The 21,098-nt window shown below is 40.2% G+C and overlaps 1 protein-coding gene across 1 annotated transcript in view; it reads right to left on the reverse strand.

Annotated features, from left to right (window-relative positions):
- The window catches only part of DAPK2 (death-associated protein kinase 2), a 46,866-nt gene that overhangs the window by 10,933 nt on the left and 14,835 nt on the right, over nucleotides 1-21,098 (reverse strand). Inside the window, exons 3-4 of the mRNA XM_009330058.1 lie at nucleotides 9,800-10,021; nucleotides 2,130-2,268 (exon numbers count right to left, since the gene is read on the reverse strand). Of these exons, the coding sequence (XP_009328333.1) occupies nucleotides 2,130-2,268; nucleotides 9,800-10,021 (361 nt within the window). The remainder of the gene's footprint in view (nucleotides 1-2,129; nucleotides 2,269-9,799; nucleotides 10,022-21,098) is intronic.

The raw sequence follows: 21,098 nt of genomic DNA on the forward strand, positions 1-21,098 counted from the left end.
TAGAACTGTGAAATTAAAGCTTTTTCAACCACAGACTGTGACTTTCTTTACCAGATATAACAGATATTTCATAAACTTATTTCTTAAACTAAATTTCTCAGCCTTAGTTACTCCCTACCGTGGCCCTATTTCACAGGTTTCAGAGTAAACTATGGGTTCGGTTTATCTCCCATGAAGAGGTTTAATGCATTAATTTGTCAGAACTTAATCATAAGCGCAAGAGCAACACAGAGACAGTTTGATTCCCTGCTGGCAGCTGCCTGGCCTTTTCACAGCAGATCCTAACATGGAAGGAGCTCCTGCTAACACAGACTATCAGTCAGAGCTGCACTGGGAAAAAGAGCATATGAATAATTTATTGTCATAGTCATTGGACCAAGAATATTTTAGCCTCAGGCTAACAAGTCTGGTTTTCATCCATGGATCTAGGGCATATGTTTTCACCCCAGATACATGAGGTAAGCTTGTTTAGAGCAGACAGAACAGACTGAAATGGCAAAAAGTCACAGTCACTACCTCTTGGACTGTTTTATTCCTTAGGTGATGCAAGTCACTGTAGCTCCACTGCAGTGGTTGGAGCCCTGTCAAGTGACGAGATAATTATGAATCATCCTCTATCTGGTCAGATCACTGCTTAAAAATACGTGTTGAATTTAACACTAGCAAAACTCCAAACGCAGTCCTATAAAACCCAGGAGAGTTATTCTGTGAATGTTTTAGGTCATTTGATATTCGCTATCAGTGAAATGATTCTTTACTTATCCTTTCTGATTTCTATCTTACATTTCTTGTAACATCTTCATTGACCACCTGACATTACTGGTATTAAATATCAAAATCAGTAGCTAGAGATCAGTGTAGAAAAAGTTGCACCTATATTCTCACAATAATTTCATGCCACTGGATATTACACTGTTTTCTAACACACAGTGAAAACTTTCAGTCTTTGGCTTCTGGATTCATGTAGTAATTTCAAAATCAAGTGTACATCCTTTACATGTTCACACATCTCCTATGCTTTTTCACATGCACCCTGTGAAGATTTGGACGGTAGTTTGCTAACCAGTTTCTTAGGTTAGATGTGATTTGCAGCGACTACATATATGCCATTAACAGTGACTCAAGATCAAGCAATTTAAAACAGACAGCATTAGGCACACACTTAGCACAAAGAATCAGCATATATATATACTGAGAATCTGGGAGGAGTCTATCTATAGCACACACATAATTAGTAATAATCTAACCTGGATTTAAAGTTAGGTCAAGGAACATGTAATCTAGCAGTAGAGCATCTTCCATTTTCCTTCATTTTAAAACAGTTCCCTCCTCTGTTTTACTCTACTTTCTCCTAGGGGATAAGTGCATTTTGAATGTATTTCTGGAAACAGCAATGTTTGAGGCAGCCAGTTCTGTAGCTGTGAGTCTGCTACTGAGAAAGCACTTACTTCTAGTCTCAAGAGTTTGATTCCCAAGGACAACAGACTCCTAGCTTCAGAGAAGCATGTTCACCTAGGTAGGCCACAATCAAAAGGAGAGAGAGACAGTCGTTTCTGTATTGCCTAGGCCAGTTGTACTGATATCAAAGTCAAGGACCAAAGCTATAGGTGTCATCCGATACGGTAGGAAGAGAGCTCTGTGTGATGTGCTTTCAAGGCCCTAAGCAGCTAAGAAAGCAAGAAGCCTTTTTGTTAACCAAACTGCACTGGATGACACATACTCCTCATGTAATTCCAAACACAGTGGGGAATGGAAACAGCAACAGTTGTTTGTAGCTGGACCTGGCCCTCCTCTTCCGAAAAATGCATTTCTTCTGTACATAATTCTAATTTATTATTATTTTTTTAAAACATCATGCTTTGGATGATACCACAAATGCAAACAGCTGAAGGATGAAGACTTACAATTTCTTTTTCTCAGTCAGTATATATATAAGCCCATCCAAACGTTAACATAGGCCTGATAAAGGAGATCATTCTCCTTGGAGCAATCAGCTGTGAAGTGCATTTAAAATGGTCTTACCTATTATTTTAGGCACGTTATCAAATACAGATATCTAACAAATTGTAGAAGGTACAGTCCGTCATTAAAAAACAACAATAACAGTAAGTCTAAATCAGCATCTTTACCTTTAAATCAAAGTGAGCAATTTTCTTAGAGTGAAGGTAATTCACACCATCCAAAATCTGCTTGATGAATCTGGTTGCTTCCTCTTCACTCAAAGACTCCTTCTGTGCCAGGAAGTCAAAAAGTTCTCCTCCAGAAACTCTGCAAAACACACCAGAAAATGTCCTGTTATCTACCACATTATAAGATATAAAATAAATGTAAGCACAGAAAACTAAAGTAGCAAAAACCCTCCATACAATTAGGAAAAGGCCACTCTTGCAGACAATCTAGAGTTTTGTACTCTGGTCCCAAGTATGCCAAAACTTCCTTTTGGCTTCGGCTCTCTCCCCTGTAAATTAAGGGCTAGGTTTCCCTAATTCATTGATGCTGCAAGGTTTGATTAGGATTATAAAGGACCGAAAAAAGGTACATTGTTTGATGAATCTACAGGCGTGTACGTATTTCAACAGGTAGAATTTGATGTTAACCACTTCAGCTGCTATTTTTCAACATTTTCATTCTGGATGAGACTGAGGAAATAGAACAAATTGTAATAGTCAACAACTGTTAAAGAATTACTTCTCTTATCAGTTGCCATCAGAAACATGAGGCAGTAAGATCTGCCAACAGAATCTTTTTTCTTTCCGGAACAGCCATTACATTGTTCTAATACAGATTCTTGCCTGACATAACTGACAGGAAAGCATTTATTTTGTGCTGAATTTTTAAGAAGAGAGCAGACTGTAGCTGCTTGGAAGGTACCTAAAATTGTTTTCCCAAATCAAGGAAGTGCTACTAGTTACTATGTGTTTTCACATCAAAATTGAAATACATTCCATGCATATTTAGTACATAAGACTTCTATTTGCATTTTTATGCCTTGTATTGAGAGTTCCAGTGCCATTTTTCTATATTATGAAACAGGATGATCTAGATATTGAATTGGGCATTATTTACAGTTGTTATTCATAATTACACTTACATTTATTGTTCCCAGTTCACGCTGTCATTGATATTGATTTATTCTCATTCAAATTTACTGTTGGGGGCACCCACAAAGTGGTTGTTGCTCTTGGGCTCAGACGTACTACCCACCTGTGCTCACCAGAGTACAAGCACAAGACTTGAAAGATCCAACAGTCATTTTGGAAAACAAGCTTTTGGCCCTGTTGTCTGATGAAATACCTGTAAAAGAACTGGCAGGTTCAAATGCTTTGAGTTAACTAAGTGCTGTGACTCACAGACGAGTTAGATCACACTGTGCACTACAGAGGTCTTTTGTGCAATCATTCCTCTGACCCCAGGCTCCTGCACAACACTGGTGGTGACAAGATGGCGACTCCCTACTCTGCCTCTTTCAGAGTAAACTATTGTGAACAGCTACAAAAACTGCAGAGAGAAGTCAACTGCAAAGAACAACAACGTGTCAAAAGCCACAAAGACATTTGGCTTATTCCTTAGCTTCTACTGTTGCTGTAGGTGACAGCATACCTTGCTGTTCCAAAGGCAGAGATTTACACAGGGCCTATTGACTTGAGCATTGATTACTGGATTTTATTTTTTTTTTGCAGCTCCCACATAGTCAGAAACTTTCTAAGCAACGTGAGGCAGGACACTTCACCTGGGCAGAAGTCACCTCACTTCACCTGGGCAGAAGTCACTTGATGCTTTAATTGTTACAACTAAATGGCTGGCAAACAAAAATAAAATTATATGACCCAGGAATATGTTGCAACTGCTGTCTCCGGCTGCCGCCTTCTCCTTCCTATTAATCTCAGTTACTCAGCCTGTGAGACTCTTATTTGGTCACTGATTTTCTTTTTAGGTGACACATACCAAGGGTCTCAGCACTGCCATGAGCCTTGCTGGACAGGTTTTGTTTCACCCTGTCCATTTCAGGAGCCAGGGAACACTGCCTCCTTTCCTTATTGTAGTAGATTTAGGGGCCTTGGTTCATTAGTTTAAAAACTACAGCTGATTGTGACAAGCCGGTAAAGAAATCTGTAAATAAAGCCTGGTAGTCTCTTGGTGAAACCTGTGTACAGAGAGGAGGCAAGTCCCATTTTCTTAATGATTTCTATTCAAACTGCACTTAAGCAATCACCTCTGGCAGGCACTACAGCCTGGTCATCAGGAAGCCAGTTGTACTGGGATACTTTTCTTTTACTTTTCTGGAATTTAACCATGTAGGTATATTACTCTCTCTTCCACTTTTACCCTGTAAAATCCCCTTGGTGATTGTTCCTCAAGGTGGACTCTTTAACCAGGACTAAGAATAAAAAAGTTCTCTCTCGGGCCAGACCGACAGCCCATGTAGACCAGCCTCCAGTTCTCCAACACCAGCAAATAAGATACCACTTAAGGAGAGCACACAAGCTGAGCCACTTTGTGAAAGCCGTTCCCCTCAACTCCCCCTGGCACAGAGGATTGTGCTAAGGATGTTAGAGGATACCTTCCCGGCTGGAGGAGGCTGGCAACTTGCTTTTGAGGAATCTTCTTTGCTATACAAAGGAATGTCAGAAAATTGTTTAGCTGCCCAGACTGGAGGTACTTAATTCCCTTTCTCTCTTGCTGCCCCCAAGAGCGGTCACTTAAAACAGTTGGGTTAGCTGCTCAGGGCACACCAGGGATTTTGCCCCAACAGCAACCTCAGCAACACCCTGAGCAACCAGCTACACCTAAGGCATCACTGAAGAAACTATACAGCCTGCAAGAACAAAGATCACAGGAGATTTACTTGCTAGCTCCTTGCTGTACTTTCCCACTTCTCTCTACTTCAGACAAACCTTGAATCAGACTAGGCAGGGGGAACTTCCAAGGCACAGAATACAACATAAAAATAAAAAAGGAAACCAAAAAAAGATTCAGGGAGTCTGAAGTCCGAAGTCCGTCTGTGACTTTATCAGCAAAAGACTCCCTCTTACAACTTCATGAGCATTTCATTTTCTGAAGGTCAGAGATCAGCATACATTGCAAACAGTACATTAATCTCGAGTCTTGTTGTATAGCCTAAGACATTAGCCTAAGCTGCAGAGATCTTAAAAGAGTAATCTAAAGGAAAATTCAGTAGAAGAGATGTGATGATTTCTCATTAACAAAGACTCAGGCTTTAAAAACAGGTTTGAGTAAATTGTACAAAGAGAGCGGTAAGCAGTTTAGTGCAGGATCATTCTTATCCAAGTTATGCACCTGAACTCAGAGAAACCCTCAGGCAGAAGAGACTTAGCAATCCCAAAAGCCAGCCATTATGGCATCCCAGGAAAAAAGCAGTTCAGCACTAACTCCTTTGCAGTAAAACACTCATAACTGCACTACAAGTTACATTTGAGCATCCAGGGAGGTGTGTTTTCTAAATCAGCACCACCTGTATAAGAGCAAATGCTCCTTTCTCAAAGGACCTTAGGTTACAGAAGAATTCCTTCCTCTGGTTCCATCTCTTAAATGGTTCCATCTCGCTCCCTTTTATCATGTCACCTTATTCCATGGCAAGCAAAGAAGCAAACAAATGACACCTTTGCTCTTTCTTCGAAGTCCAATAAAAGACAAATGACAATGCTACCTTACTTCTTGGAAACAGCTGTTTATTTTGTGTACACAATCTTGGCACTTACCAGTAGAGGAGACTGGGTATCAATCAAACCTGCCTTTAGGCTGCTTTTGTTTGGGCAAAGCAGCCTCAAGGCAGAGCCCAAGAGACAGAGAACAGCAAGGTCACAAAAAGCTGTGGAGAGCATATCCCCGAACAACGTGCACAAGGAAGGGCAAACTATGTACCTGCCAAACTGCATGTAACAGCAGTGGACTTGGCAATGCTCTTCCTGCTCTTGAACAGAAGGAACAGCACCTGTAGAATCAACCCCTGTGTACAAGAGGAGATAGTCTTGCCTGTGCCAGCACAGTCAGTTTGGGAGAAGGTCAACATTTTAGCCAAAGCCTCTTTTAAACACCAGGGTAGCTTCTTCAATTAATCACGAGTACTGGGGACATTCTTTTGAAGCTGAAGTCCACTTGTAGCTTAATGTAAGATTAGTTGGCCAGGTGCTGTAATGCTTATTTTGATAAACCGCAGGGAGTATGAGACTCCGATATCAGAGTGTCAGGAGGAGAGATCATCTGTTTACAGAGAGAATTTAATTATCTTTCTTAGCAATTATCATCATCCTCAATTTGTATACAGCAGCTGAATGCAGTGGCCTTAATCAGGTGAAAAACCCCGTTGCACCCAGACTTTTAAAAGTGCAATAAGCTACAGCCTGACAATAGGACACGGTATATGTGTCAGGCTGTGTGAGGACAGGAAAAGGCAGACGGTAATGAAACGGGAGGCTGTTTTAGCACAAAGTAGCTGCCAGTCAGAAAAAGCAAGCTTCTTTCCTGTCTTCCAGTGCATGGCTACAGCGACCAACATTTGGCCACAGACATATACTTAAAAATTAACAGATGCTTATCATCACTCATATGCCATCTGCCAGCAGCCACATTAATCTCCAGAAATGCTCCCTGGCCTAAATGCTGGCTCCCCTGGAAAGCTAGTGGTTATTTTATCTCACTCAGGGATCAAAGCTTCATTGCCTGGATTCCATACACAAGGTCAAGGCAGGTGCCCTAGGGAACATATGGTCTACATAACTTCAGCCACGGTGTCTCTGTATTTCCTGATTCATACATACAGAAAAATTGCATCATTTACTCATTACCTAAAAGCTATAGTAAGTAGAAGACCTCAGGCTGTCTCCTTGCTTACAGCTTTACCTTAGTACCATTAATTGACAGATAAAGGACATGTCATCTTCTGCACAGCTCCTCTAAGACTTGGAGCTTTGTAAACTAGATGATATTGATTCCACAAAAGCTTAAATTGATGTCTGTCTTCCTTCACTACATGACAAATTTCATCCCTTTAGGCCAAGACATTCTGACCAGCATTTGTTAGAAGAGCTATTTCCATTCCTGGCTCTGATGAGTACAAGCGCACAATTCTACTCTCTGCTTTGTGTGACAGTGTTCAGGTTTCCCCAGGTTCTCAGTGGAGATTAGGAAGGCTGAGCCACACAAATACACATAAATTTGCACATGCACTAAGATAATCTACATCCCTTTCAACTCCTTAAGGTAGACCAACAGCAGACACTATGAACTGTACAGAAGGAGATGCTTTGGACATAGGTCTATATGATCATCTGTGCACGCAGAGTCACTCACTTCTCTTACAGACCTGATCCTCAGCCGTGAAACCCCTGGAATGGCAACAAGTCAAGTGCCAAGTTTCATCCAAATTCATTATCCCAGTATAAGTTTGGGTATAAACAGACCCAATCACTTGGTGCCTCCCCTCTTTCATTTCTTTAAAAAGCGATATAATTTTACCATGGCACTTTTTTTTTTTTACTCAGTAATTGACACTAGGCAACTGCAAAGTTTTCTTGAAATGACTCTCAAACTAACACATTGACAGTAACACTATTAAATTTGGGGTCATCCAAATGTTCTACAGCGCTCAGCTGCAGATGCAACGCAGAGGAGCAAGTGATCTTTCTGTAACCTCCCAACCGCTACAGGTCAAATCTAATATGCATCAGAATGGCTGGCAAATAATGCTGAGAACAGAAAGCCAAACAGCAGCAGGCAACTTTGTTCCCCTCCTGACTTCACAGTGAAGAATTTGCATCTCTGGCACAAGCAGGGGAAGGTGAAATTAATTACATGACCTACCTAGAGTGATGACAATTTCCTGTAGCATCTAACACTTCAGTATATTCAGTCTATGTGATAGATCAGTTACTTACTCTAATAATCTTCTCTTGGTATTGCACACTAGTAATCCTGAAAACTGCTGCAACTGGTTTATGTGTCCTGCCCTAGCTCTGCCAAAGCAACTCTTCATTCTTTTGGGATATCACTAGTCCCTTCTCACAAAACCTTTATTTCAGCCTCTCCAATATAAGCTAAAGTCACATGAACAGGAATAACTCTTCCAATGTAATTTTGACTCATATTGGTTGCAAGGCCAGGAGACAAAATTGCTATTTACACAGAGCAAATCTCTCCTGGCCAGGCTGGAAAGAGGTATTTCTTCTTTGTAAAATCATCCTCCTATTCCTCTTTATTGTTAGGGTCCTTCTATATCACATTACATTTTACAAAAGTGAAGAAATTCCATCACACGTACATTAGTGTCAGCGTTGAAGTGACTGTGTAAACTTTACCCTCCACACACATTTCAGATTAACGTCACATAACTAACCCCTGCATGCAATCCCCAAAACATAATGACTTTGAAACACTGTTAAAATGATATGACAGCTCTCCAAAACATGGTCAGGCATGTCTGTCCAAATGGCAGACTAAGAATCTCAAGCCAGGCGGTAGAAACAGGCAGAACACGTTCAAAACAAGTTGCGTTGTAAGAGATTACATTATTAGCCCATGGTCTGCATCTGTCTCAAATGTTTCACCTTGGTTCCAGCAAACATACAGGAACGGCAACAGGGTGTAAGAAATAGCTGTGTCTTTGGGATGTAGTATTCCTAGGCTGATGAAACAAACAGCCAAACAATTCACGCAGGTAATTTAATAGCTATTGCAGAGACCGGCAATTTTGATACTGCTTCAAATTCTAATAAACTGGCATTTCTCTACATAGTAACACCTATTAGCCAGGTTCTCTCACTTCCTTTCAGTCAGTAAGATTAAATACAGACAAAAGCATCAAAGTCCCTGAAATGCAAACTCATGTTCCAACTAAGCAAAGGCTCCTTAGCCAAGGCTTTGTTAAGAAGATTCCTGACCACACCTCCAGCTTCCCTGGGCTGTGCATTTATTCTTCCAGGCTGGGACATGCACAGATTCTGCAGAATAAGCTGTTGTCCCCTCAGCCTAGACAGAGAAGCTGCTGCTAGCTGGTTTTAAATATCTTCTTAAACAGCACAAACCAGTTTGCGTTACATAGCCAAATATGTCTGATAGTCATCCTAAACCAGTAGCCTGGCTATCCGATGGGTCACAATGCAGGGGTGAGGCTACAGCAGTCCACAGATCCCCTGGCTGGGGGGTGTTCACCTGTCAACAGGACCTAAATGGCAGGGGTTTTCCCCCATCGCATGGGGGGAAAAGAGGAGAGTGAGCAGCTCTCCTTCACTCCTACCCTGCTGCTATTCATCCTCGATAGTCAAAGTCTAGCTTTTAAAAAAAACTCTTCTCTTGCCCGCCTCCCTTCTTTTCCCCTAGTCACCTCTAAATGAGGAAAATATGGGAGTAGTGAGAATGGCTACAAATTTTGCAAAGGACTTGATGGCTTCCCATGCATTGGAAGAGATGAAAGCAGAAAGAAAAATTAAATGAGCATTCAGTGGCCATTTGTGCTTCCTCCAAGGTTCGTGTCAGGGCAGCACTAGGCAGACGTGAGGTAATCCCTCCGTTAGTAAGCTGTTTTCAAGTTGACAACACTCCCTGGCTCAGTAACAATGGCCTCAGCTGATGTTAAGGTGCACCTGTATCCCCAGGGCACACGGATGAACTGGGGGGCCTGTTTACCAGCAACATCACTCAATTCTCCTGCCAAGATCTGCGAGGCCTGAGAACACAACAGCTCCATTTCAACAGTGCCTCTATGTTCTGGCAGCCTCTGCAGCCCTTTCCGGTTCCTATTTACCTCATCCTACCCCGGAGGATAGGAAGTCCCCTTACTCACAGCTCAAGGATGAGGACCACATCCGTCTTGTTCTCATAGATGTCATGCAACTTGATGATGTTGGCATGCAGAATCTGCTGCAGAATAGTAACCTCCCGTTCAATTTCCTCACGTCTCACTCCGCGACGGCTGGCCCGACTCTGACGTTTTTTAATGAACTTAGCAGCATACTCCATACCGGTGCTTTTTTCTCGACATTTCTTCACTATAGCAAACTGGCCACTGCAAGGACAAGAAGATAACAAAAATTCTCTTAAAGCTTTTCACAGCTTCCCAAAGAAGCCATTCATATACAAAGCTTGATCCTGCAACCCCTGAGCAACGCTGCTAACCATACAAGCTCGTTCTTGGTACAATAGTGAGAACTGTCAGAATTCTGCAGTTAAAGTCACTAGAGCATAACAAGGTAGCCTCCTGCTGTGTCTGAAATTTAGCAAAACCAAGCAATGTCTGACAAGAAGGAAGGACAGATGTTACAATCTCTAAAAACCAGTTCATGTTTAAATGAATAAGATCTGTCTCAAAAGGTTCAAATTACCACTCCTTCACTACTTCCTTGAATGCTTAAGGCATTCAAGTCTGCAACCTACCACTGGATGTTCTGAAAGGACACGCATGCATTAAAGTATTTCCCTTAAGAATAATCTCTCAGAAAAGAACTGAAAGGATTGATAACCCTTTGGAAATGTAGAACTGGTCTCCAGTAACCAATTTTCAAATAAGAGAATTGTTTATTCGTATTTCTGCACTTCACTTGATAATTTAGCTGTAAATGTAACTAGAGTAAGTGCAGCTTTCTCACTGTGCTTCAAGGACACAGAATTTCCCACTGTACCAAATAGTAAAGTAGCTGCATTAAAGTTTAAAAGGCATGTAGCTGCCATTTGCCAATAAAATTTTCCTCACTGTGGCTCCTAAAGTAAGATATTCCAGTCCAACTGTAAAATTTCCCCCTTATCTCTTAAGAGGGAAATACTTGGAGGTCAGATGATTAACTCAAATAATAGTAACCCTGCAGGTTTCAGCCTTATGTCAGTGGTGGGAACCTTTCAAGATGAGACAGTTGTTACTGACTCTTCAACAGGAAAGTAGGGGATCCTGCTTTGTTCTTCGTGTGAGCTTTTCTTTCTTCATCATGCCCTTGAGAGGCACTGTTTGAACTCAGAGAAGGCACTATCTCCACAGAGTTGATATTCCCTCCTTCTCAACTGTCTTCTGAAAAAATAACTATAATCAAGCTGAGAGATGTCTTATCAAAATGAAGAAAGGTGGTCTGCAGCTAAAGCAGGCTTTGAGTAATACGAATTCTACAGAAGGCAAGAATGTGAAATGAAACAGTGATTATTCAGGGGATCCTTTTGCTCATCCCATTTGGAAGGGACAAGGGCAACTGTGTTGTATCTTAGAAATGTTTAATCACACTAAAATCATCACAGACATACAAACAAGGAAATTAGATCATAAGCTACTACCGTGTGTTTGCATTTAGTCTACACAGGACACGTTAGGAGAGCTGCTTCTACCTTACAAGAATTAAGGGAAAAGGATGGTCTGTAGCTAAAGTACTGGAGGGATTTGAGCTATCTGAATTCTGCCATAAATGAATTGTATTCCCTTTAGCAATTCACTTTTGCCCCATCAGCGAAACAGGAAAGAGACTTTCTTTCTTCCACACAGTATGCCTACAGATATTTGTACACTACTTAGCACAAAGGTGTCTATCTCCATTTGCTGCTACTGTAACAGAAATACTAAGGACAACCAGTGCTGTGCCATGCAATGTAATAGGCTCTTGTCCAAAGTGACTCCAAAAAGCAGACAAAAATCACACTTAAACAGAAACACATTTCTTTTCATGAAGGGATCACTCGGCAGATTTAATTAAACACCTGTAGCTTTTTAGGTTTGATTTAAATTTGTAATATTCAAATTAAGCAGAGTAGTGGGCATAGAGATTTAAATATATATTAACTCCTTAGGTCGATTAATGAAGATACCTGAATACTTGTTCGTCTGAAGTTATGTGAAACTGTATGGCTTGAGGTTTCATCAGAAACTCTAAATTTCAACTAGTCTTTACTAAAATCAAGTTAGGATAAAGATTTCTCACAGAATTCATGCAAAATTGCCTTGTTTGGACACAAACACTCTCCAATTCGCAAGTTTTCCTTAGATCTTGTAAAACTGAAACTCAAAAACTGACAGGTTTAAAAAAAGAAAACCTAGGTTAAAGCACAAAAAGCTTTCACGTTAATTCTTTCAAACAAAACTGATGCAGACTCACTGCTCTCCTAGCTCGAGCACCTCCCACTCAAGCAACAATGAGGAGTAAGAACATTTGGTCTTGACATAAACTTAAGTCAGTCCAAACATAAATGTGGTCAGTCCACTCCATTCAGGATGAGTTTCATTCACTTACTGCTCTCTCTCATTGCTCGATAGGAAGCCCAGTATTTTCACCGATTCAGTAACTTTCATACAAAGTGTTAAAATAAACTACACTCATTTTTAAACAAATACGTACGTTCTGATGAACCTTCTTGTACCTAATGGTACTTCAGAATTTTTTATTACTTTACCTTTCCATAACTAACTGCTAGTGCAGACCTGGACATAATGAGGTGTAAAGTACATAATAAAATGGGATGTTGAATTTGAGCTGGTGGAAAACAAGGAGCTAATGGGGAAGTGTTGTAGTGGCAAGAACAACCGCCAAGGAAAATTACCCTAGTAGCAGCATTCAGAGATTGCGTTTGGTAAGTCTGATGGCAGGCTGCTGCTGACAAGTCTTGGAGCAATCTCTCTGCAATAAAAGCTACAAGAGTATGAATGGAAAGAAAAGTTGACTACTTTTGTTTGGACACTAGTTAAAGGACCTCATAGCCCACCTGAGTACATCTGTGATTTCAAGTAGCAAGAACAGTTTATTACCACCCTAAACCTCCTCTGCCAGAAACTCTAAGCTGAGGGTTACTTCTTGTTATTTATTTTTCCATTGCTAGATTACAGGAGGGATTTATTAAACTCCCTTTTGGCAGAGGGAAAGAAAAAGAAAAGACCACAGAATCTGCCTTGCAAACAGGCCACGTATGTACTGTTACGAACGCTACCACGCTGGTGAAGGGCACCAGATAGCTGGAGAATTGAGACTATGGATAAGGTCATGCGCTTCAGTCTGCTTTGTTCAAGTGTACAATGCATCTCGAGGTAACAGTGAGATGAAAAACAAGCAAGCTCTAAAGACAGAAGAGGATTTTAGTTAAATTTTGGCTAAAACTATTGCTTCATGAAAGCTGCATTTTGTTTTGGTAACTTGATATCAAAATGGGAGGGGGGGAAAGCAATATCTGCAGAATCTCAGTGATTTGGAGGCAAGGAGCCCCAGCTCAAATCCATGCTCCACCCTTTTTGTAATAATTGGAATGAAAAACATGGAGACTTTAAGTCTACCATATGTGTACCCCATATCCTACCAAGCACTCCTTAGTCAGAAAAGGCTCAGGTTTTAACAATGAATATTTGATAGAATCATACTTTTGCAAAAACCACAAAAATATTTCACTGCATTTCCACCATGGAGCAGAAATAAATTTTAAAGTTCTAGTAAGCTATATGTCCAGGAATCCACAGTCAACTAATAAATAAGAAACCTCTGAGAACAGTGCAAATAGTTACCCCTTGCCTGGCATGTGTAACACCTAACAGGTGTGCAAGATCCTACCACCAAAAGGACTATCTTATCCAAGCCCTTCTCTCCTCAGATTCACGAGTCTCTGCTGATATCCAACCACTTTACAAACAGACAAAACAAGACAGTGAGCTCCTTCTTATACCCAAGAGCAGCCCTGTTCTCCCCTGCCACAATGCACTACATCTGAGATCTCACTCTGCAAGAATTGGCAGGTCTCCAGTCCCAGAATACACGTTTAGTATCAGATATTTCCTTACTCAGGGCATTATATCCAGACTTGCAAGGAAAAGACTCATCTTACAGATAACCTTCACCTTTAGCTACTGTGATTTTATCAGCCAGGATCTCTTTATAAGAATCACAAACAAACTCATTAAGTGCAACCCCGCATGACTACACTGTAGAAGCACTGAGCTGTTATTGTTTTCAATATTATTACATCCTTCACTGGCTTGGTAAATGAGAGATGCAAGTACAGTTGGAACTTAAATTATGCAGCATACACAGCAATTATATTCAGAACCTTATAATTATATAATGTACTTAGTGCTTCATTACCACAGACGTCTGGTTGGAGTCTGTCTTAAAAATACAAAGGCAAAGAAATTAAAAATTAAGGCTGTCACTTGGTGCTCAACTGCTCTCAAAAGCTAACGCTCCATGGCAGAGGCAGCCTCTCATTTCAAAGGGTTCAAACAATGCCAGACAGCCTGGAGTACTTTTTTTTTTGGTTTTCATTTTCATATGTATCCTAAACACTTCTCAGGAGAGAGGTAGGAACAGATGGGACAAATGTACTTATCCCTTTAGGAATAATCAATCACAAACAGAATTGAGACTGCAGCCATTTGTCAAATCCATTAATTCATCCATATTTCTGCCTCCTGGTTTTATCATTACGTGCAAACCCCTAGAGAACTTAAGAGTGAAATTCCTGCTACAAAATCCCCAAACTTGCCTTAAACATTCTGCTAAAAGAGTTTGTTCTGCAGTGCTGAGAGCTGTCTGTGTAGAACATCGTGGGTTTCATGGGGTTTTTTTGTTTGTTTGTTCATATTTTGCAAGACATTCATCTTGCTTGGTCCACACTTTTTCTAAAGAGACACAGTACTAACGTTGCTGTGTTTGCTTCCTTGAATTCTTTCTGGGGACATAAATTTTGCCAGCAAAGTTCAGGGAGAAAATATTATTTTATGAGAGCTGATTATGGGAATGAACACAGTCACTTTTGCATTTAAAAAGTCCAGTGATACTGTGGATTTTGTACATTTTCGTTTACTTAAAAGCTTACAAAAATAATGACGACACAGCATAGGAATTCCTGTCTTCTCCTTTTACATACTTATAGTCCGGGACAATTGTTCATCACAATACCTATTCCCTTGTAATCTGCTATTTCCTCCTCGCATGTGTACCCACAAACACACACTCTACCTGCTCCTGTCCCAGTCTTCATGCCATTTCCTTTATCCCTTAAAAACAGGCTTTTGCAGACAGTCTTTACTGAGACAGCTTGCGACTGAGTAGAAGAGGTTGCAAGCCACAGGGAAAAATACAAATGTGCAATTTCTTAGCCTAGGACATTTAAGACAGTTACAACGTAATTACTGATGATACTGTCCATAACTCACGCTTACCCATTTCCCTACTCACTGCAGAGCACATTTGCTTTGCCCATGCTTGTTCCTGAATTCCCAGGGTCTTTATTAAAGTATCACAGGGTAATGCTGAAGTATTTTCGGACCACCTTAAAGACTGCTGTCATAAAGCAGCAGCTGGTGTCTCTCTCTCACAAGTAGCCCAACGCTTTGCCAGGCACTGATACACCGAAGCACACTAAGAGAAGAGCTAAAGGCTGGAGAAGGGACGGGCAGGGAGAAAAGTCTTTGAACAAGTGTCAAAGGGAGAAATATTGCTGAGACACTGAGAAATATTGCTCTACTTTTCTACCAGACACAATGCATAGTTCATGTGGAGGCCCATACAGCTATGAAAAAAAGAGGATGTCTCACTGGCATTTTACAATCACAGTCAGACACACTTTGGATTTCTTGTTAACTACAGAGCTTGTAAAGTCAAGGACCAAGACAACAGCATTTCTGCGCCTCCTAATGCATCCGTGTTCAGCACATAAGAATCAAACAGCGTCAGCTTCCCAAAACTTTCAATCTAGGCTAAGAAAAAAGTAGGAGAAAGGAAAGTATGTGTCTCTGACACCTGAGTTGACAGCACTGAGAAATTAAGCCATTTACTTAATTTCACATGGGGAGTCTGTGGCTGATCTTAGACTTCAAACTAAATTTCACAACTCAGATGTCCAAATTTCAGCCAAATTACTTTGCCAAAATTCATGGGCTTTAGTATATCACCGAAATGAAGATGACTGGGATCATAAAAAGCAGTATTTACAACACACACAAGATAAGCTTAGAGGCTGACACTTACTAATTATTTTTTTTTTAAAGAAATGAAGTTTGTTCCCTTTCAGAAATATTTTGTACAGCTGTACAACAGCCTTGTCACAGATTCAACATAGGCTGTCCTCAATTGTGTTAACAGCCCAAGAGTATAAACAACAGCAGCTGCAATCTGTCAGTTATAATTAGGTACAACATCAAATCTGTCTATCATTAATAAGGGAATTTATCCTAGCAATGAAGACAACCTATTATTCGCATTGCTACTATCATCTAGGAGATCTGTCACTGAATAAGAACACAGAGACAATATTATTGGGTGGTTTTGGAGTCTATTTTCAGAAGCATGCTTTAGAGGAGCACAAGTTCAGCTTATTTAATTGCTGTGCAGTTCAGGAGAGGATGTGGAAAGGATGTGGGGAAGAGAGAAACTGGACAATCCAGAATAACAAGATAACTTCTTGCTCTTTTTTCGAAGTTTATTTTTAATACTGGTTCTGGAGGGTAATGCTCTGGGGCAGAATTTGACTTGAGAGAATGACAGAAGTGCAGCCTGCCAGTTTTGAATGCCTCAATGCATAACAGTGGTATTGCTATGGAGCGTTAGAATAAAGAGAGCCTTTAAGCAACTGTTTGTATAGGTATGGGTTTATACAAATCTCCCTCCGATATTCCAGAAGTACCACATCACTGAGTAGCTGTCATGAAATGCTGAAAATATGTAAACAAAATACCGAGACGACAGTACAGGTTACCTGACTCCAGTCAGGCTCTCTGAGGCCAGAGTGGGGAGAAGTCAGGAAGCTGATTCTGTCTGTCATTTGAGAAGAGCAACCCATTTTTTCCCCAAATACCAAACATATGTTCCCTTTCTGCATGTTCAGTCTATTTCTTTATGTCCTGCCCATATTCATGTTAATTTCATACATTAAAGAATTCTAAAAATGAGGATTTTTATTATTATTTTGGTAGTTGTTAAAACTTGAAATTCCCATAAAATAGATGATACGTTAGAACATGTTGACAGATACACTTTACACTGAAATACGTTTTCAAGGAGTTCTTTGAAAAGTAAGCGAACCTGGCAAAGGACAGTGCTCCGGCATTCTGCCAGTCAAGAGGTGACACTCAACTCCCTAGATGAGCCAGGACAATTTACTTTGGAACAGATTTACAAGGGATTTTAGGCAGTAACCTCCCACTGACTTTAACAGTAATTAGGTTCCTACACACTTAATGGAAAATAACACCTTACTCTTTCTGTACTTGATTTCCCAAAGTCTGTAAAATGCAGGTAATGCTACCGGAAAAATGAAATAAAATTATAAGGGGTAAGCATACAGTTGGACTTACAAATAAATTTCATGTCTCTAGACATCATTAGAATTGCAATTATAAACATTCATATTTTTATTCATGAGGTGTTCCTGCACAAGAATACATGATCGGAAAGGAAACTAAAATAAAACGTAAGAGTATCAAGCAGTCTTTTAACTGCCTAGATTCATATGCAGACTACTGCGAATGCAAGACAGTTTAACCCTTCTTTTCACAGAGTTGGGGATCTGAGCATTTAGTTGGGATTCCTTTTGTTTCCAATTTGGGAGGTGTTCGCTTGAGGCTGGAGTTTGCAACGAGAAGCCGCTTGGCTCAGCAATGCCAGCAGTATATGTCCAGGCTGTTGGAAGGGTGCAGTCACGGCCTACTGCATAGAGCAAAACACAGCAATACTTTTTTCACATAGTTTATTTACTTGAATGGTGCCATAAATATCTATCATTCTTTTCTGATGTCAGTTTTGACCTACAGCAGGTGTAGGGAGGTGAAAATCCAAAAACAGGTGGAGGTTTCCTCTTTTCATCTGAGAAGAACAGAAAACAGCCATCTGAAGTACACCAAGCTACAGCAGTATGAACGTGGTAATACTGACATCAACACATTTGGTATTGCTGCACCAGATGGAAAAGTTCATTAAACTAGAGTGGACACAAGCAAATGCTTTTAAGGGAAGTGGAGTTGACCTTCCATTCCCCTTGATCATCTCCCCCCTCACATGTTTTGTTGTTGCTTATTATGTTTTAACAAGGTTACACCGAGCTCTTCCTAGCCTACTTCAGTTCTTGCTCAGATGTGCACTTCTCTCAAGATCGAAGCTGAGTTAAAGAAACTATGGTTGGTATGCCAGCCAGCTGGTTTCAAGAGTATAATTACATCTCGGACAACGTAAGGGCCTTGAAGGAAACTTCTCACACCAGAAGTCTCAAAGCCATACAATGTAGGCAGACAACAAAACTCAAGCCTGATTGCAATTCAGAATTAGATTAGTTGCTGGGAAGGTAAAAGTCATACTGGGAAACTTTCACATTTTTCAGTGATCCTGTTTAAACTGCCTCCTGTGCGCATACTGAGGAAAACAGAAACACCTAGGTGCTGAGCTCAGCTTGGTCAGAACGCGGGGCTGCCTCAGGCACACCCCTTCATCCATCTGCCTCACAGCAATACCTTGAAAACAGCAGTCGTATCCATGGGATAGAACTAGATGGTCCTGACTTGTGTTTATATCAAATTACGAACACACAATTCTGATTTAAGATGATTTTCTACAGAAGAGTAAGGTAAAGGTTTCAGTCTTGCAGCATCCTTCCCCACTACCCAAAACATGCTCTATATATCTAAAAGCAAGATTTGGAGCACAACAACATACACAAGGCACCATATCATAAAAAACAACAGCCTACTACAGGAAGGAGTTTACAGGAAAACTGAAAAAATGAGCTTTCACAATATAAGGAGGTGTTCACAGTTTGAATAAAAACAAGAATTTCATATTTGTCCTTTTTTCTTCATATTTAAGACATTCACTTGTGGGAATGCAAGCCTAAAAGGGTTTATGTGCTGTTACAAACCCTACCCCAAACAAAGACAAACCACGTAATTCACATATGTGGTTGCCTGTGCTTAGGAAGCCAAAACACAGCTTAGAGATCTAATTTTAGGTTTACTAGACTTTGCAAAGTTTGCCAGTCGTTGGCTCTCTTTCTCTAATTGGATGATAAATTATGTTTGGTCCCTTGACAGCAAGAAAAATATTACATGACACCCTATCCAGTGTCATATATTGTGTGAGCTCTGAGTCAATACGGTATCTTTAACCCTGAAAATAACTTTATTTATGTTTACTGACAGCAATCGGTTACTTTACAGTCTATGTCATAAGCCAAGTCAGCTTCACCTTCTGTCAGCATCACATTGTCCTTTCTCTAGTGAATGAACTTACAGCATCCTTTGCTTTGATTTTGCATAATCTACAGTTAGAGGCGAGTAAAAATCCTAAAAATATATCATGAAATCATCATGTGTACATTCTTAAGTTAATACACATAAACATAAATCACAGATAATAGCATCTAGCTAACCTGAATGCAGGACTTCTCTAGATTCAAGAGGCTGCCTTTAGAGCTCAGACACGATGGTTTATTTAGTTTCAGCAAAGAAGAGTCATTTATTCTTAGTTACAGCAATTGTTTTTATGTCAACAGTTTTGTTCATCATGCCTTTTTGCCACTATTCAATTCAGATCAGTTTTAACTGGCGATTTCAAGCTTAGAAAGTCTGCATCTTATTACTTTTCCATCTTTTTCACTCCTATTTCTTTTTCTTGGAAAAACTACACTAATAATTTTATCCTTTCATGGTTGCATTTTTGTTAACTTTCCAAGCAAAGCCCTTGAGAATTGTTGCTGAATGCCTTTCTGAAAAAACCTCAAGCCTCAAAAAGCTGTTTTCCTCTCAAATTTAAGTGATTAGAGCAATTGCTCTACTGCATGTAATTTTATCAAGCTAAATACTCTCCTCCCGCTTTCCTTACACTTCAGAGATGACTTCTGCTACTTGTAATTGCACTGGTATGCTCTTCCCAGCAGAGAGGACAGGAGTCTGTTGGGAATTTCTACAGTCCATTTGTATGCTCTCAGCTCATTTATGAAACACAGCTCAACCAAAGGCCATGCAAGGTTCACAAAACACATACATAAAACCACTTTCCTGGAAGTTTTTTGTAGGAAGTTTGTGGTCACAGCCATAAAGAACTGGAAGCCTTCTGTAAATGGACTATAGCAATAATTTGTAGTGTGTTTTATTTTTTGTAGACTTTTTTTTTTGTAGACTAAACCAGGATTTGGTATAGCAGCAGTTTAATCTAAGCAGTAAATAAACAGTGTGTCCAACAGCACAGTATTTACAAAGAAACTAGAGTACAATAGCTGAAACAACAAAACAGAAATCCTAGCACAGCAAGGTCACTGAAGGGAAAGTATCTTGGTGTTTCTGTAAGACTATATGGAACAAAACTAAAACCCCCAAACCCTCAATCTATTAAATACTCTGCTGACACCTCTTATAACTTCATAAAAATGCATGTTTTTACTGACTGATTGTATAGTACTCTAGAATACAGTGACTTTACAGGGCAAGTTTCAATATTCACAACAGGGAATGCTCAGCACCTTTGGACATAGGCTGTGTCTGATAACGTCACTCTCTGGCACCTTTCATCCACATGTCTTTACAGCCCATGCAAAGGTAACCCAACACATCCTGGCTCAAAGATGATCTCTGTGTCCACTGCCAGAGCAGAGTCGGAACGGTAGAGCAATATGGACTCAAACAGAAGGATCTAGTTTACTGGAATAAGTAGAGAGCAAATAAACCATTTGAAATTCAAAGCAAGATTTAATAAATCTAATGTTTCTGAAAAATTCTATGAATTATTACAGGCTATCAATAAAGTAACGTCACCCACATTACAGCCAATTAATGCCTTAAACACCATTTTGGGTCATTAGCCCTGAGTCACAAGAACCCATGCCACCTACTGAATCATCACCAGCATCTCCTGAAGCTGTTAAATGTTTTTGGAAACTTCCCAATCATGCAGTGACAAGCAGTGTGGCCCTTATCAGCTCCTGAGGTTGGAGGAGCAGAGTCTGCAGTGATATAGCACGAGCCCAGCAATTCTGGCAAGTTCCTGATAGCCTGGCAAGCATTTTATGTAATCTGAAGCTCAAGAATAAAATGCACATGATAAAAATTTTTCCCCACTTATCACACTTAGCTGCTAGATTGAATATCAGCTCTCGGAGTGGTAATGAACAGAGTCCAGAGACCTAGGGAAGGTCAAAGCTGACTCATG

This window comes from Pygoscelis adeliae, unplaced genomic scaffold, assembly GCF_000699105.1.
Source record: "Pygoscelis adeliae isolate BGI_AS28 unplaced genomic scaffold, ASM69910v1 Scaffold298, whole genome shotgun sequence".
NCBI classification, from domain to species: domain Eukaryota; kingdom Metazoa; phylum Chordata; class Aves; order Sphenisciformes; family Spheniscidae; genus Pygoscelis; species Pygoscelis adeliae.